An 18,447-nucleotide genomic window follows, 5' to 3' on the forward strand; every position below is an offset into this window, starting at 1 on the left:
AAGTACAAACAAGTATTCCTCACAGCACTCCTTTTGAGACAATTATTGTCCCAAATCACAAATATTGGAGCTACAATAGAGAATTCAAAATCATTCAGCAAGCAGAATCAATGTCTGAGCTGGGACCAGGATCTTGGCTTTCCAAAGTCCTTTTTGGCTCTCTAGTCACCGAGGATGTAAAGAATAAAATATGAAGGCGTACCTGCAACAACGTGCAGTTTTGCTGATCGTTTCCAAAGCAATCGTGCCCAACAACTCCTGAACATAAAACGAAACCCTAACCCCTCCACCCAACCCCAAAACAAAGAGCAATTTTTTGCGTCCGTATAACCACATCAGCGTTCACTTTCGCCCCCCGAGTACCTGCCCGTCTAACAGCCGAGCGCCGCGCCGTGCCCCCGCGGCTGTTCATCAGAGGGGAGGCATGGCAGCGGTGCAGCCCGGGGATGCACAGCGATACCCCTGCGGAGCTTACCGGGGTAGGGAATAAAACAAAAATTCCCTCCGGGGCCCCGCGGGGCGTCCGTGCCCGCACCTGTGCCCGGCGCGCCCCGCCCGGAGCGGCCGCGCCCCGCAGCGGGGCTGCCCCGGCGGCGGGGGGCGCCGCAGCCTCCCCGGCCGGCGCCCGGCCTTGGTCAGGAAGTGCCGGCAGGGAAGCGGCGGGGGCGGCCGCCGGGGGCCGGGCCGGGCTGTCAGCGCGGCGAGGGGCAGCGGCGGCGGCGGGGGGAGCGGAGCGGAGCGGAGCAGGTCGGAACAATAGCGGGTGGAGGGGAGGGGGCCGGCGGCGGCGGGGCTCGGCACCGGCACCCCGCCCCGGCCGCACCGCCCAGCGCAGCCCGGGGGCAGCGCAGCCCAGCCCCGGGGCAGCCGCCCCGCAGGCACCGCGGAAGGGATGATCCGAACGGCGCTCGCTTGGGCTCGCAGCTGAACGCGCCTCCATCCCTCCCTCCCTCCTCTTCTCCCTCCCTCTTTTTTTCTCTCTCTCTCTCGGCTCTCCTCCTCCCTAACTCACTGGATATTACCAGCCGCCGGGCTCGCCGCCGCCTCTCCCCCAGCCATGAATCCCACCGAAGGGGCGGCGGAGGAAGGCGCTGTCCCTGACTCCGAGGTGGATGCTTTCTTCCGAACAGGTAGGGGAGCCGCGGGGAAGGGGCCAGGGCAGCGCCGGGCCCTGCCTCCGCCGCGGGATGCGGGGCTGCCGCCTGCGGCGCGGGCACCGCCGGTGGCGGAGCCGCGGGGAAGGGAGAAGAGGGGGTGGAGGGGGTCCCCGCCTGCCTCCTCGCTTTGTCCGCCGCAGCCCCTCGGTGCGCCCGTGGCCCCGTCGCCCCTCCCGCCCCTGGGAGGATGCTACCGCAGGGCTGCGCTCCCACCGCCTCGGGAGAGGACCGGCCAGGCCCCCGCCCCAAGCAGGCACAAAAGCCCCGCGGGGATGCTCGGAGAGAGCTGTCGCGTTGTCACCCCCGCGGGAAGCGGCGCCGGCTGGGCCCCGCCGGGCCCCCGCCCCGGGCGGCGGCGGCCACCCGGGTACCGGTTGCTATTTGGAAGCGGAGCTGGCTGCCTGCCCCGCTCCAGCCGGGCGAAGCGCCGGGCGCTACCCCTGCCGCCCTCGGGTGGGCAGTGAGGGAGCGCAGAGGCGCCCTGGGCAGCGCTCGCCCGCAGCCGGCCGGGGATGCTGCCCGCGCGGAGACGGCTCGCTAAGTGCCTCAGGGCTGGGTGAGAGCCCTGTGCTTCACTCTCCCGATTCAGAGGATGCTGAAGTGCAGCCAAAGTGTAGCTGGACTACAACAGAGCGCAGGGAGCCTTTGCTAATGAAGCAGTGGTTAATTAAATTTTGAGGGCAATAGGTACGTGCTGGGGTCCCCGCTGCAGCGTTCGTTTGTGAGGTGGTGTTTGTGTGGGGGCCCCCAGCTCTGAAACATGGATTTGCACAGGATGAGCATCTCATCTGAAGCAACTTGTGGTCTGTGTGACACACCCCCCTCTTCTCCCTTGCTCCCTCCCCCATCAAAATCTTAAGAAAGTTTTATAGTCTTGGCAGATTTTTAATTAAAAATTGTAAAGGATTAAGTACTTGTTTCATAAGGGGATTGACCCTTTTGGGCTAGGACTGACACTGCCACAGCTGTTTGTCAAGACTGCTTTTCAGCTGTTTTCCTTCTTCTACCTGCTCATTAGCTACACACAATGCTTTGAGCTCCAGTTACAAAAAAGCGATTATGTAATCACCAAAACTTTAAAGAAGTAAAATCCTGAAGGCCTGCAGCAGCTCCCTGCTATGGTAGACTGCACCCCATTTATGTGAAAACCCTTTGATCTAGAGGATAAGTATAATAAGGTCTGGCTGTGTGTATCTTATGATCCACAAATCATTAAGCCGTAGGATATTTGCCTGTTGATAGCCTACCTGGTTACAAGATAATTTCCAAAGTCTCAACAATGACATATTTGTTAGGAAAAAGAAAAGAAAAACAACCCACCAATTTTCGTTTTAAAAGGAATGTGTTAATTAAGGTTCCTCCCTGCTTTTTCACTCTCTCTCCTCCTTCACCCAAAGCTGAATCATTTCTCTGTGACACTGCCTTCTCAACGTAAGCACGTTACCAGAATTGAATTTGGAGAGAGTCAAATCTGTCTAGCTTATATAAAAAAGTATTCCTAAATGAGGGGAAAGCACAGGGAGCCATGTGGCGAGACATTTCTCCCAAGCTGCCTCCTTCACCTTAAATGTCACCTGTAGATCTGTGAACACACTTGTAACCTGCATTATACATTTAGCCCAGAGATTTCAGAGAGTCTCCTAACACTTCTGCTTCTTGAGGAAACAAAAAGACTGGAACCTGGGCTTGGGAGAGATGCCCAGGTCCTATCCTTGCACTGAACCATGTGTGCATAGGCCATCCTTGATGGTTGTCTGCTTCACCTTAAGCTTCAACAAGGAGATCTTGCTTCTGTGCCATTGTGTAGCATCTTGTGTCCAAAATGATGCTGTGGGGAAAAAAACCCAGACTATTAGTAATTAATTTTGGCTCTGTGCTGGCAACCTTCCTGAAAAATGGGGAAGGCATGAGCACAGGTATGACTTTTGTGAAATGACAGTGTTGGTTCTCTGAGTTGTTTGGGGCCCCTTTATGTGTGGGTTTGTGCACTGCTGTTGTGCTGTGTGAAGTTGGGTTCAATGGATGCTGGAGAGAACAGCTGATGTGGGGCTTGGGAGAACAATCATAGCCAGGATACAAGTGACTCCCACATCTCTCAGGCTGACAATAGCCATCCTGTCTGAGCAAGGACTGTCAGATGGGGTCTGATGTGTAATAGCTACAGAGACCTGCATTGACTTAGTATTTGTTATCCCTTGATACTAGATTTTTTTGTTTCTACACCTTGTCCTGATTTGTGTTCTGGATTTGTAAAGCATAACCATTGTCTTACATGCTCACATCAAATAACAAATGAGTGTATATGGTTTAGAGATTAGCTGCCCTGATAACCCAAGCTTATACTAAACAGCCTAAACTCTTCCCAAATACACAATTACCACGTGGAAAAGCATGAACTCATCATTTGTTAAAAAAAAATAGTCGAAACAACTAAAGCTCTCTCCGAGGCTTTTAGCAACGAGCTGGGCTTTGCACTGAGCCGGGAGGATCGATCGGCTGCTCCCTGCTACCGGCAGAGGAGGCTGATGCTGGCAGTGGCGCCGCTCACAGAGCAGCTCCCGCAGCAGCCCCCAAACACGCGAGGTCCCCGTCCCTTATCAGCGGGGACACCTGAGATAGCAGGTTTCTGAGCTGTACCTGAAGGGAAACTGAAGAAATTAACATGAAGTAATAAAGAAAGGTCTGTTCTGGTGCTTACACTGATGAGAACTAGGAATAACTTTTAAGAAAAGGGTGGATTTAACAACTGTGTAGTCAGTCAGTAAAACCTCCCTGGAGTCAGGCAGGAAGGGGACTATTCTAATTTTCACCATCTGATATTTGCAGTAAGAAATTCAGGAATAGTCTTTTTAGAGAATCAATCCCATGTAATTGGGATAAAAATTAGCAGGCAGAGAGGCAGAGAGACACGAAGGGCAGAAATTACTATTGCCATCTCCAGCTCTGATTTCTAGGATAACACCATCTGCTGAATTGTAGCAGCAATTTCTGCATGATGTCCATCACTTCTGTTTGAGTAAAAACCCAAATCTATGGCTAGGTATGCTTTACCAAGTTTCTTAAGTTCTGCTTTGGTTTTTTTTTTTGACAGGTAAAATATGACCAGGTTCTCTGGAATTGTTAATAGTTTGTATTAAATGTGTACTGAAATTTTTTTATTGTGTGGAACAGAATCTAAATACTTACAGTTTCAAACATAAACAAAGTCACTTTTAAAGCCTACAAATAAGAGATATCCCTTGAATACAGACACAGAGAAAACTTTAACTTCCTGCTTAAGGTGCAGTAATTTCTGCGGTGTGTTTTGGATACAGGGGTGACCAAATCTTAAATATTTATAGAGGTCAGTGACAGAACAATTTAGTAAACTACCAATTACCAACAGAAGTAGTCATCAATATTTCTCTTGCGCTAGCAGGTACTGTTTTATTTTCTAATTTATTTTTCTGCCACTTAAGTATAACATTGATTATATCTGATATGAAGATGCCAACTTTGTCATTGATACTTGCTGTGAGTGAGGTGAAAATTGACGTTATTCCATCTCCTTTGGATACAATGAATTATTCTGTTTGCTCTCTGCTTTTCAGCCAGCTATACTTCTAGTGTTGTTCATTTGTGCACAAGTGACTGGCAGTTCTGCTGTTAAATAACTTTAAAATGATTGGCATTGGCCAGGCTGTTTGATCAAAAGATGTGCTTGAAATGATGTCAGCAGAGAAGTGCTCCTTGAGGTTGATGGACTCAAGTGTCTCCTTGTAGTGCAGGTAAATTGATTCAATTGAGTTGTCACTGGGGTGAGGTGTTTGTGTGATGCCTGGCTTCCTTACCTTGAGACTTTCTAATTCATAAGGCCTGGTCTGGTAATGTGTGCTGTTAAAGAAGGCTCCGTTGCAGAGAAGACTGTCAGGTCTGTCCTACCATTTGGAAAGCTCTTGTGTTCTTTGAGGCATTGCTTTTAATCAAAATCTGTACTATGTTCTGGAGGCTTTGACCTCTGACCCTGTCAGGAATATGAGTTTTGTTGTTTTCTTTCTTTATTATCTAATGTAGGTGGTTTCTATTTTTTCATGTGATTGATTAGGGGAGGAGTTGCTGTTTTACTACAGACCCAGGGAACCCAGGTCCCCCCAAACCTCCCCAGTGCATGGGGGAGGCTGTGTGGCTCTGCCCTGTGTTTGTCTCATCTCCTCCCCCTCAAACTCAGACAGATCTGCTATTTCAGGAATCTTCATGTAGACATGGGAAAGGACACAGGTGACTCAAGAGGTCTTGGTGGGAATGACTGTCCTCTTCCCTCTCTTGCCATGCAGATGCTGCCAAGAAATGGGGCAGAAACTGCTGGATTGTGGGGTCTTGTGTCAAAGAAGACAGACTTCTTTTTGTCTGATGCTGGAAGGTAGCAATTTAAATGAATGATTTATGTTCAGAGGAGCATTTCTTTCCCATACTGCTTCCTTCCTTCTCACACAGAGGTATGTACAGGGCAATAGGGATGATATCTGATAGCTATTTACAATGTGTTTATTCTGGATGAGATTGCATTGTGGTGTAGGCCAGTAGGAAGATATTTATTCTATTTGATATTAATTCAATTAATGTTGAACATGATTACTTCCAGAGTTGCCTACACTGTGTTTTTGGGTTGAAACTGTGAAAGAAGAAAAGTATAATCCTGTAGTCACACAAAAGAGGAACCCTCCTGGTGCTTGTGTAGACCCTTTTACATGTGGACTTAGATGGCCATGTGAGTGTTAGAATGATGAGTGGCTTGGATGCAAGTGACCATCCAAGCTGGCCAGGCAAATGTAACTATCACTCTTTCCTACCACCTGCCTCCCATACTGGATTTTATCAAGTCTCATAATAATAACCTGCTGGGGAAACATGAGGTTTGAAAAATGGGAGCAGCTTTGATGGGTTTGGTGGGTTTTCTTTGCTGTAATTTCCAGGCACACCCCCACATTAAGAGCCTTTTAGGGAGTCCTCTGGCTGCACAGGTGCTCTGGGCCTCTTGAAGGTTGGGAATGAAGTATTCTGTTGTTTCAGCTGCTGTGACCTTATGGTCTCTGGAAAGGCTGATTATGGATGTAGAGCAGCTTTATTGCTCCACGGTGACATGTACCACACAGTACCCAGTGGTATTTTAAGTACTTCATAGTAACATCAAAGAAAATACTTAGGGAGTATTAGGCCTTATAAACCCATAGTGCTGTGCCTTTTACAGCTGGAACTTAAAGTCATGAAACAACTTAGAGGTATTTGTGCTTTTGTTTGATTTGGACTGGTGTCCTGCTTTTAATATTTCTTTGGATAAACAACTCCCGTTTTACAGCCTTGCATGGCTCACACACCCTGTGTTTAACTGAAGGGATTTTGCCACTTGGGGAATTTTGCCTAGAGAATCTGGCAAGAATAACAAGGAATATTCCAATACATGTTTTACAAAAGAGAGCTGGATATGAAAAGAGAAGTCAAATATGATTGTCTGAATGGAGAGCCTTAAAGTGTAAAGGACTGTAAAAAAGAGAAGTCATAATATTTTGAATTATTTCTTTCCCACTTGCTTCTAGAATGGATTGTGTTACTGCTGTACAGATCCAGAGAACTTCAGAGGAATTGCTTGGGAGTTTTCACAGATGTAACTGAAAACAGAACTTGGCCCAGGCACTGCAATGGCAATTGTAAATCTAGGTTTAAGTCAGTCACCTGTGTGATATGTGGCCTGCAGTGTGTTGAAATGGGATTTAGAGCATTTTGTGCTAGGAATGGAGTAACATTTCAGCAAAATATCTAAGTTTTCATGTTATATTTCATATTTGATTCAGAATGATCCCCGTGTTTGAATCCAGGGCAAAGACTTTCCTCTGTTTGTAAGTCATTGTGAAAGTCATTAACCTATCTGATTACCATGGATTCACATTAGTTTCAGCTGGTTTTAATTTATTTTATTTTGAACTATTCAGAGAACATTCAAAGTGATATTTTGAAACTGTGTACGTTCACTGCTAAAGTGTTAAATATAATTTAAAACATTTGTTGAAGTTTAAGTAATTTCTGTTACTTAATCAAGGGCTTAGATACAGAAGATAATTCTGTTTCTGCTTTTAAATATAAATATTCATTTTGTTTGCTCATCTACATTAACAAATGCCTGGAATAAATTGTGGCTTATTGGGGTTTTTTGTCTCTTATCAACGTGTGGCTTTCTTACTAAAATCTAGGAGTGTTTTTTGTTTCTTTCAAATTGCACAAAATGAAAACATTCAGGTACATAGGTCTAATTTGTTACATTTTAACTTCAAGGCAACAAATTACCTTTAAAACTAAAAATGAAATTCCTTTTTTAATAACCCTAATTATATGAACCAGCATTTCAGTTTCACTGATGGAACAAAACTACCATAATTAGGCAGACTGTAGTTTTTAGTGTAAGGTCACATCATGCTTTGCTGAGAATAATAAGAGGAAATGATCTTCAATTTAACATCTTGGTGACTGGCAGACCAGCTGCTCTGGTCATTTCTTTTAGTGAAGTGGCCTTGAGAAGAAGGGTGAATGTATGTTGTTTGTGAGAGAAATTAAATTAACCTTGTTACATAATTAGTACCCATGTAGACACGGTGGAGCTTTCAGGTTTTTAAAATACATTTTTTGGGTGGGGGGAGGGTAGCTTTGGTGTGTGGAATTAGCTGTGCTGAAGTGGTAGAAGATATGCCTTATCTTTAAAATGATAATAATAATAATAATAATAATAACATAACAAGGAAAGATTTGACTCTAAGATGTTGCTCTCTTCTGGGGATTGTGACCCTTTCTTTGCCAGGTGACTGCTTGGTGAAGCTGAAAAGGCAGCAGGTCAGGCATGCTCCAGTGCAACAAAAGGGCAGTAGTTGGCCCGGGTTGGTTTGTACCTGAAATCAGAAAATATCTATCTCTCTCTGTATATATATGTATATATCTCAAAACGTGCTTTGTGGTTCCCCGGTAATACCGGCGCTGCTGGCATGGTTCCTGGCTCCTGGAGCGGACCCTGGTGCTCCCGCTGCTTTAGTGGCAACTGGCAGCCTACTTTGGGAGCAGCATCGTCGGCTGGAAACAATGGTGTCTGATTCTTGTTTGTCAGCAGGGACAATGGCCCCGCTGACGGGCTGCGGTGCAGGAGAGGGGGCTTCCTTTGTGTGGCAGTGCGGGCATGGCAGATGGCTAATTGGACATGATAAACCACGGGGGCAATGGGGGAGAAAAAGGAGATCTGCACAGATTAGCGGCTTGTATCCCCCACACTACGGGAAAAATGTATTTTAAAGATGTCATCAACTTTAGTGCTTTGCCATGAATATATCATTCAGTAATGAAGAAGGAGGACATCCTAACTAAAGTATTTCCTCGGCTGAAGTGCAGCCTGCTTTATTAGCTGGGAGCAAATCCTGTTACTGTATGGGAAGGTAGGTGAATGCATGGCCCCCAAAGGCACTGGCACGGCACTTAGGAAAATTAGCAGTGCATATTTTTCATTGGTCTTGTAAGTCAATGTCAGACTGTTGTGCCAAACAGCATCCAAGCTGAACACAAAGAGCTTTACCAGCTGTGTGTGTTGGGAGTGGAAAGTTGTGATCTACCATAGCTTGACTTAATAAGAAGAGATGTTCCTCAGTGCTGGAGCACTGAAAAGCTAAGCTGGTTATCAAAGATGGAATTTATTTATTTAAATATATTTTCCTGATCTTATTAGAGTATGCACTACAAAGGCAAAGCCTGAGACCCTTGCAAACTTTTGCTTATTTAAATGAGTTTAGTGAAAATCAGAACTAAAGCCTTGGTTACAATTTGATTCCAAAGAGTTGGACACCCGTCCTATGAGGAAAGGCTGAGAGAGCTGGAGAAGGCTCAGAAAAGGATCAGTTGCAATAAGACAGGAAGCATCATTTTTAAAGTGAAAGAGAGTCAGTTTAGAGTAGAGATAAGGAAGAATTTTTTTATGAGGATGATAAAACTCTCAAATTGTTTGCCCAGAGAAGCAGCGGATGCTCCCTCCCTGTAAGCCTAGATGGGACTCTGAGTTACTTGAGGCAGTGGAAGATGTCCCTGCTTGTGGCAGAGGTGTTGGACTAGATGACCTTTAAAGGGCCCTTTCAATCCAAACTGTTCTCTGATTCTGAAGTATCCCAGGTAATTTTTGGTATGAGATGTGTAGGCGTAGCTGATGGTTTCAGCGGCTTCAGCCTGTGGGCTGTGAGCCCAAAGCTGTGTCCACAGCCTGGCAGCAGAAATCTGAAGTACATCCTAATAATTAGATTAATTTTAGTTCTTTTGTTCCTCTTGCTGCCCCCTCCTTCTCCCCAACCACTTCAACAACTTTGGGAGTAACTCCACAGAGGAGCTAAAGGCAGTAAGGCTGAAAGGGGAGGTCACGAGTGTTTGGTGGCTGCTGCAGTGAGCAGCAGTCAAGTCACTGCTGGCTGTAATTCCCTGTTCTGTAAAACGGTATCAAGTGCCTAGAATACTTTGCTATTTTAGTGTCTCCGATAATAATAATGTTATGGCATATAACAGATACATTTAAATTGTAGTAAAAATAAATCTGTGAGAGGTTAAAAATAATAGCTAGCAAGAAATATGCAGTTCTCTGTGGAAGCAGATTTACTTGCTATGGAAATATCTGGACTGTGTTTCTTTTCAACTGTTTACTACTGTCTTTTCCCATGGGACAAGTTTAGTGGAGACTCCAGATGAAAACTTTCAGTGAGTTGCCTCTGGTTTTTAGCAGGCCATTCAAGTGCTGTACCTGTCAGTCTGCACAGCTTTTGAAGCTGTAGGTGCTTGAGAATATTCAAAAGATTGTGAGTGAATGCAATAAAACTTCCAGTTGGGTTGTCCTCCTGTAGGACCTACAATATTGCCATAATGTGATGGTTCTCTACCAGGGTTTATTATTTGTATTGCTGTCTCAGCCACGGATCAGTTCCTTCTGAAGCAGATCCTGCATGAACACTGAACAAAAAGATGATCCTTGCCATTGAGTGCTTATGACAAAAGCTGTCAAATAGACTGCGATTTCATTTAACCAAAGATTCATGCTTTGCTTTTGTTTTTAAACGTGTCTGAAGGATAAGTCTGAGGAGTTACAGAGTCATGCACTGGGTGCTGAGCAGATGAAATGGATGTGAATAAGGTACAAGCAGAAAGATAAGGAAGAAATGAGAAAACTGTAGGGAAAGCATGGAAGAATGCCATAAAGTTACCTAAGAGAGCCCTTCAGAACTGGAGGGCACTTGGCTGAGAAAGGGATCACAGCCTGCATCCTCTGTGGAAGGGAAGCAGATGTTGTCAGTGTGGGGAAGGTCAGAAGCCAGAGGAAATCACAGGAATGAGACAATAAGAGGTTTGATTGGAGTTGTAGCTTTTGGGATATAGAAAGCCAAAGGTAGATTTTCTGACACACTAGAGAATAAAACTGCAAGATTGCCTGCGTACACAGTGAAAGGAAGGAACAGGCAAAGCCTGTGCATGTTCCATGCTCAGACTGGGTCAGGCAGCCATAAGAACGATGACAAAGCACAGGAAAAGTAGCAAGGTTTTCTCTTCTAGGTGTCCCTCACCACTGAAGACTGTTATTATCACACTGCAGTCTTTTAATAGTGGTGCACCAGATGCCTGCCTTGCTTTGAAGCTGTGAAGAGAAGGCATTTCCATATGAAGTGAAGATACAGAGCCAAAATCCTTGCGTGTTCTGCTTCATGTTTAATGCCTCTTGTTCACAGAAACATGTCATGGAGAGCCGACCTCCTAGGATCTGACTGCCACTCTGTTTGCAGCAATTTAACTTTCCTGCTCTGCTTTTCTGTGCCGAGGCAGAGAGTTCAGGAGTGATGCTAATTGAGTCAGTCTGAAGCATTCAGATAAATTTAGTCCGAAGTAGAAACTCAGGCCTACCGGGTAAATAGTAATGATCTTCTGAGCTTGAAGGACTTAGATCTAAGGTGTGTGAATCTCCTGTTAACAGCTTGCTCCATTCAACTCAGTCCTGCTCCAAAGTGTGCTGGACTGTTAAATAGGTCAGCTATCTCTTACATATTCCTGCTAGTCTGTAATCTGCTGCTTCAGTTTATTTGTCAAATCCCTAACGAGACTGTCTTGAACTATTTGAGACAGGAGAAAGTTTTTAAGTGTCTTGGTTTAGAACACCTCTGATGCTAAAACTGGAGGGGAAACCCTGTTGATTGGATGAGCTTAAATCAATTGAAACTGATCCATGTGGTAATGGGAGTTTGTAAAAATACTTCGCTGAGAAGTGTTCCAGGAACTGCATTTAAATCTCCCTAGACATTACTTTTCCTTTTGATGTGAGGACACCTTGCAAACAGTGGCTCAGGCAGGAACCTGAAGCAGTTAGATTCCAGAGGAAACCAACTGTAGCAATCTATTTTTAAAAGGTTATTTTGATGAATTGGATTTTATGACCTGATCTGAACTGGTGTTGGGCAACCACATGTTATGTTGTTGCAGCCTGGAGTGTCCATGTGTGCTATCCTGCCACTGCAATCCTATTTGCTTGCTGTTGGGCAGTACCAAATTATTCTTTCCATTCTCAGTCCTACTTTTCCTGTGTGCCAGTAGTGGAAAGTTGCAGATCTTTTGCTGAGGAAAATAAAGCTTGTTACCTTGCAGTTTCTTGGCTATCTTCTTTCCCTTGAAGCACTGGCAAGTTGGGGGTTGGGTCTGTCATCTTCTATGAAACATTATTATGCCTATTTTGACTCTCTTTAAAACATTATTTCAAAATCCTCTATGACCGAAGATTTTATGCAAGAGTTTACATAAGATCCTTGATTTTGATACAGATAGTACCTGTACAGTACCTGTATAATACCTGTATAGTACTTGTGCCTTAAAACACCAAACATCCAGACATCTCAACTCAGTCAATGAAATTTTAACAACCTTGATCCAGAAAGCCAGGGGCTCTTGCAGCATCAGTCCCTGATGCCTTGTCTGCACAGGTCCTTGCAAAGCTCCTCTTAATATCAGTGGCACAGGAGCTTTACAGTGGGATTTTGGCGGGCACCAGCCTGGGCTTGTACTTCCTTGTAGGAGGCATTCAGCATGTAGGAGTGAATATAAACCTTGTATTCAGTCTCTTGAAACTGTGTCAGTATTTCTGTTGTATAATTCTACACAATATTTCAATTGTGCTCAAGTAACTTGAGTTGATTCTCAATCCGGGAACAAATGGAAAGCTGTGATGGATGGCCTTGGATTAGGTATTGATGCTCAAGAAAGCTAAGTGACACACTTTTACACATGGATAAGTAAATGAATATGTTGATTTGTAAGTTTAGAACTTGTCATGGAGGTTTTTATCCTACCGAAGTCCTGCTGAGACTCTGCTGACAAATGGGATTTTAAGACAGAAAGCCTGCATGGATGAGTAGGTGCTAATGGCTATGTTGTTGGCACCCATCCATTTGAGCCCCTAAGTGGCACTTAGATATTAGAAGTGCACTCTTTCTGAAGTTAAGGCTCGAGGTTGACAGTTTTGAAGCTGTTGGTGCAAATAAGGCAATTCTGAGCAATTTCTGGAAAGGAAGGCTGCATTTCTGTGTCTTGTCCAAATTCCTCTTGAGATAGCTATATTCTTCCCTTTCTTTTCCACATTTCTACTCTGGTTATACTTTGCAGTGTTGGTGTGCATGAATAGTTGCTGAATTTGACTGCATGAATTGCTGCATTTCATTTTGAGATGTGTGATTTGTATGAGTGACTCTTCCATAGGGCTTCAGTGTCAAGATCATATTTTTAGCACCTCTGCTCGTCTTTGCCCAATGTCCCTTGCTTGAGTCAAGATAAAATAAACACAGTGTCTGGCAGTTATGTCAGGAACAGCACATGCAGACACCGTGTCCAGGCACTCCCTCCTTCCCGGCTGCTACCAGAGCTGTCCGGGAACACACGGGCTTCCCCTGCGTCACAGCCCTGCCTCTGTGCCTAAAGGAAACCTCCTTGGATCTTCAGCTCTTCCTGTCCAGCTGCACGTGGCTCCAGCACGTCACAGCTCATTGTTTCAGATCTCAAAGTGTGCTGTGCTCTGCAGCACGAGAGGAGCTGGAAAATGTAATTTTATTGTCATGTTATTGTTATTGAAGAGCTCAATAAATGGTTATTTACAATTTACAAATTACAATAAGCACCATGTGTTGGTCAGGCAGAGCTTCCCTAGTTATGTAGGTTGAGAAGAGGCTTGTGAGACAAAACCTGCTATGGAAAGAAGGGGAAAGGCAGGCACTGATTGTGTCCAGCATCCCAAATCAATGGGTGCTTTTTCTGGTGCTGACTGGAATTGAGTTTCCAATATCTCAGCTCTCCCCTGCTGTTTTGTGTGTCATGTTCTTATAGGGTTAAATTAGGATGCAGCAGCCAAGTTGCAAGCTCTTCTGACAAGAGCTCTTGAGCTTCTGCATCTGTAACTTTCCTGAGGCTCCCCAAGGAAAAGTCTGTCATGCTTTATCTGACAGACAGCTCAATTGATACTTCTAAAGGTTTACTTACCTGGTATCAGTGCATCTAGGTGCAGCCAGAAACATTCACCCTAAAGGTGTGAGTATCCCAAGTTCCATTTAAAAGAATTCTATTGCATTTGCAATAGAAATGCCTCAGCACTAAGGCAATAAGTGAGCATAAAATGGTAAGGAGTGCAGCATCCCTGTAAGGTGAAACTGTTGCACCTTTTTGGATGAGAGCCATAATCCGGAGAGGGAAATCCAGACTTCTAATTTTATTCATCTCACTTCTTCTGATCTATGCCAGACCAGAAGGTTCCTCAGTTATTCATGTTCATCTTAAATATCAGTTATCCCCTTGCTGTGAAAACAGATCCATTGCAGAACAAGGATTTTTTTTTTTTTTTTGCCTTAGAGTAATCCTAAGAGAAAGGATTACTGCTGTGAAAAGTAAAGCTCTTGGTGTTCTTGTTCTGTGTTCCTCTTGTCATCATTAAAGCTTCTTGTGTTAGACCGTGAGCAGCCCACATCATCCCCGGCTTTCCCTGCTGCTGGAGCCTGCAGTGAGACAGTAATCCTGCATTTACCATCACAGTGTCTTCACATACAGTGTGATTTTACAAATCTAATATTATGTTTCTCTGCAGGAACAAGAGCAACAACAAGCCAGCTAAACAGCAGTGTTAGCAGAAGTAAGCGAGTATTGTGCCATCTGACAGTGCTGGACAAACAGCAAGTTTATTTTTGCTGTGTAGCACCAAGGTTGCAGATAAGTTTAGAGGATAATGTAAAATTCTGTAGATAAAGACCCTACTTCTGGTATGGCCTGCTGGATGACACTAGGCAATTAGTGTTGCTTTGTGCCTCAGTTTCCCTCTGAGAGTTGGGTAATTGGCTGTGAACAAAAAGCTCTGTAAAATAATAACACTTAAAGCAGTGTATATAGAAGTTACAAACACAGAATACTGTCATCATCTCCACTCCATAAATGTGAGGAACTGAGGCAGAAAATGGTTTGCCAAAAGCTATTGATGTTGCTGGGGCCAGAGTACTCATTAGACCTCTGGAGCTGGGGGCTGCCTGCCCAGCCTGCAGGATTCGTGCTGCTCGTGGCCTTCCTGCCCCTGCCACCAAGCACTGCAGCCTTGGGGGAGTGCACAGGACTTCAGTGTGGGCAACAGATTTAGGCCCATTCCTTTCACTGTTTCTGCTGAGTGAATTGGAAAAGTAATGAAATGGTTTTTATCTAGGAAAAAGGTTTGAGAGCCCTCTGTTTTTAACAGTCATCTGCTAAATAGTACAAAGTATATGGGACAGCACTGTCCTAATTAGTTTTCTGTCAAAAATTAACAGCCCTGGAGTTCAGTAGGAAAAGATTTAGGCCAATATAGTGTCTTTGAAAAATTCACAGGACTTTTTGAATATGAGTTTGAAGCTTCAACATCATGGAACCTCCTCTGAGCAGAGCTTTACTCTTCATATAAAACATTCTCCCACTTTAAAAGCCTGCGTCTTAGTGTAATTTGAATCCATCTTACTTTAGGGTATATATTTAGTATCCAGCTGATTTTTTCCCTCTAAAGTTCTTGGATAGCAAGTCCACTAGGAAATCTCAGCATTGCCAAACCATTTTAAGACATTTGGAACTTCAATTACCTGCTGAACTCTTAAAAAGTAATTTGGTAATGAAAGGAGTGAATGCATTCTGCAGTGTTTAAGGATTGCTTACAGAGATAAAATGGTTTTGGCTGTAGGTCAGATAAATACTTTTATGATGAAGCATATGTGCAACCAGTTTTTCTCCTTTTTTTTAATGATTCTGAAGAGTCTAATCCTTCAGAATATCCCCAAAAATATTTTGGATTACTAGACCTTGTGTTCTTAACTGAAGACAAATATTTAGTATTTTGCACCTAAGGAACATCTTTCATCTTCGTGTACTTTACAAAGCCAGAAATTTTCAGTTTAACCAAATTTATGTGAAACAAGAAAATGTAATTTCCCATTTTAGAGCTATGTTAGCCAGCAGCAGGACATGATCTGACTCTCAAGTCAGGCTGGTAGCAGAGATTGCTGGAAGATGATATGGGATTGCATAGGTGAGAAACTTGGGTAACAGATTCTTGGAGTCTTGCTATGTTTGACATTGGCTCAAATGTGATCGTGGTCACAAATCTGGTGCCTCTTGTGGGTGAGCAAAAGAAGGGTGCAAACTGTTTGTCTCCCACTCTTGATTGCAGATTATGTTTGCATATGAATCCTTTATGCATTCTGCCCATGCCTGGGAAGCCAGACAAGGGCTCTGGTGTGTGTAACCACAGCCAGCATAGAGGAAGAGAAAGATCTGAACTGCCTTGCTACCATACAGACAACACACAGAGTTTTTCTTGTGGGAGAGAAACTTCTCAGCTCTTCTAGTGTGGTTCCATTTTAAAATTCACTTTCCTGGAGTTGAGTGGCTGAAAGAAATAACCACATAGCTCTAGTCTGAGAGGTGATTGAGTTACTGTGGGATGCCTGTCTTGGTGTGTGGCTCTGCAGTATTAACAAGTTTATCCAAAATTGAAGAATTTAGTTGAAAGATGAGGAGCCTTAGTACCAGAATTTGGGGGGGGGGGGGGGGGGTGGGCAAAGGAGGGGAGGTTAAATTGTGATAATGGAATCTGAAGCTGAGTTTCTGAGTTTCCTGTGAATCATATGCTAACTTTTTACACTCTATAGTTTATCTGGGACACTGAATGTAGCCTCATTTGCCATTTTTTCTCCTGAACTGCAGCATCTACAGCTGTGGCCAGATGTGCTACTTGGCTTGCAGCTGAGCTGGGTTCAAAGACATTGAACCCAAGCCAGGCTTAAAGTGCCTGGGCACTGTCCCCACTTCTGGGGGTTGGTGTGTGCAACATAGCTGCAAACATAGTCCTTCTCTAACCTAAATCAGTCAAAATGATCTGGGTTAAAGAAAACCCTCCATGCTTTTAAATAGAAAGCCAACCTGGATCATTTTGACACAACCGGGTTAGGGAGCGACTGTGTGCAGATATAGTGACAGATTGGAGGGGAAGAACCCAGCTCTGCTGCAGCTGAACCCTGACTGGGACCACAGGCCAAGCAACACTGCTCTGTGAGAGCTCAGGAAGCTGCCCTGACTTTTGTCCTGTGCAATAGTCTTGTTTGTAGGAAATCATGAAATAGGTTAAAGGAGAGAAATGCAGCTGGTGTTTCCCAGTTTTAGCCTCTGATGGCCAGTTTGCTGCCTGATGCCATCTATTGTAGATGTATGTTCCTACCAAAGGGCCTGGTAATGGCTAGGTTTTCCCTATAGGCAGTTTAGAGCAACTTGAAGGTTCTGTTAACTTGCTTCCCCAGGTGCTTGCTTTCCTGGGCTGTAAGGAAGCTGCTACCCAGGCAGTATTTTCTGTATAAATCAGTAATTTTCAGATATTTATGCACATGAGTGACACACATGTAATCTTGACACAAGAGATGCTCTGTGGGTTTTCACAGCATTCTAAGCATGCTGATAAAAGGCAGATACAGCAACACTTTCTGCAGAAACTGAATGAAAACATCTGAGATTTTAGTTCACAGAGGATAGTATGAAAATCTCTTGGGCAAGTTTATAAGTGTGTGTGTGTTTGACATTGGACTTGACAGTGATCCCATTGATTTCTGCTGGGCTCAGACTCAATTACTTTGGTTTAACATCAGTGCATTTGAGAGTAGAGTTAGGCCTGCTGAAAGTATGGATGCTCTTTCTTTCCTCTTGGGGAATCTTTTGGCAGTGGTTATGCAGGTCATGTCCACGTGGTATGACCTGTCTGCACAACAAGCCACCACTCTATTACTTGGCTTTAGATATTTCAGATACCTTCAGCTATGAAAAATAATTTTCTCACCCTGTCTTCCCTCCCCAGGAGATACAGTCCCCTTGTTCCCATAGCACACACACTGGATGCTGTGGTCCAGCTCCTCACCAGGACATTGTGTTTTTGCCATCATGTGACTTGTTCTCTTTCAGTTTCTGGTGGAGGCAACAATAGGAGACTCCTGGTTTTGTGTGTAGACTCCTTCAGGAGAGTTGAGCATCCATATAAGCAAACAGGGAACCCTGATGCAGTGAGGTGTGTGGTGCATGGTTGTGAAGAGAGATGGCTGGGCCATTGGATGGGATGCTCCCCAAACACCAAGGCCCATGTGAGTGACTTCAGTAGTCCCATCTGGTGCATGTTGCAGGTGTGTTGGTGATGACTTGTGACAGCTTCATGTCCTGTAGCCCTCAGGCTCAGGATAACCAGAAAGAAAAGACTTTCCCTTGTCGGTGATTATTTCCAAATGCATTCACAGCACAATGCAGTGCTTCCTCCAGCTGTCTGAGGCGAAGACTTGACCTCTCCTTTTTTCACCTCCTGTGACATTTACTCATAACAAACAGGCCTAGATGCTGCAGAATGTTTTTCTGGGTCATTGAAAGCATTGTATTCTTGTCCTTCAAAGAATAAACACAACATCTTTCATCTCAGCCCATTAGCTTGTTTTAGTCTTTTAAACTCAGTCATTTTGGGGCCTCGAGGGGAAGCTGTTTGAGGTGTTTGGACAATATTCTCAGGCACATGGTGTGACTCTTGAGGATGGTGCTGTGCAGGGCTGGGGGATGGCCTTGATGATCCTTATGGATCTATCCCATCTCAGCTTATTCTGTGGTGCTCTCAATAGGCATTATTCACATGGGAGAAATGAATTGATTCACGCTGGAAGCACACTTCCTCATGCACACACTCCCACAGGGCTCT

General features: G+C 44.6%; 1 protein-coding gene across 8 annotated transcripts in view; it reads left to right on the top strand.

Annotated features, from left to right (window-relative positions):
- The first annotated feature begins 848 nt into the window (after window positions 1-848).
- KALRN (kalirin RhoGEF kinase) overlaps window positions 849-18,447 on the top strand; it is a 462,312-nt gene continuing 444,713 nt past the window's right edge. For all 8 annotated transcript variants that reach the window (XM_058028572.1, XM_058028576.1, XM_058028573.1 and 5 more), the window contains exon 1: window positions 849-1,130. In XM_058028572.1, the coding sequence (XP_057884555.1) occupies window positions 1,058-1,130 (73 nt within the window). In that variant the 5' untranslated portion in view covers window positions 849-1,057. The remainder of the gene's footprint in view (window positions 1,131-18,447) is intronic.

The sequence above is a fragment of the Melospiza georgiana genome, chromosome 7, assembly GCF_028018845.1.
Source record: "Melospiza georgiana isolate bMelGeo1 chromosome 7, bMelGeo1.pri, whole genome shotgun sequence".
Classification (NCBI taxonomy): domain Eukaryota; kingdom Metazoa; phylum Chordata; class Aves; order Passeriformes; family Passerellidae; genus Melospiza; species Melospiza georgiana.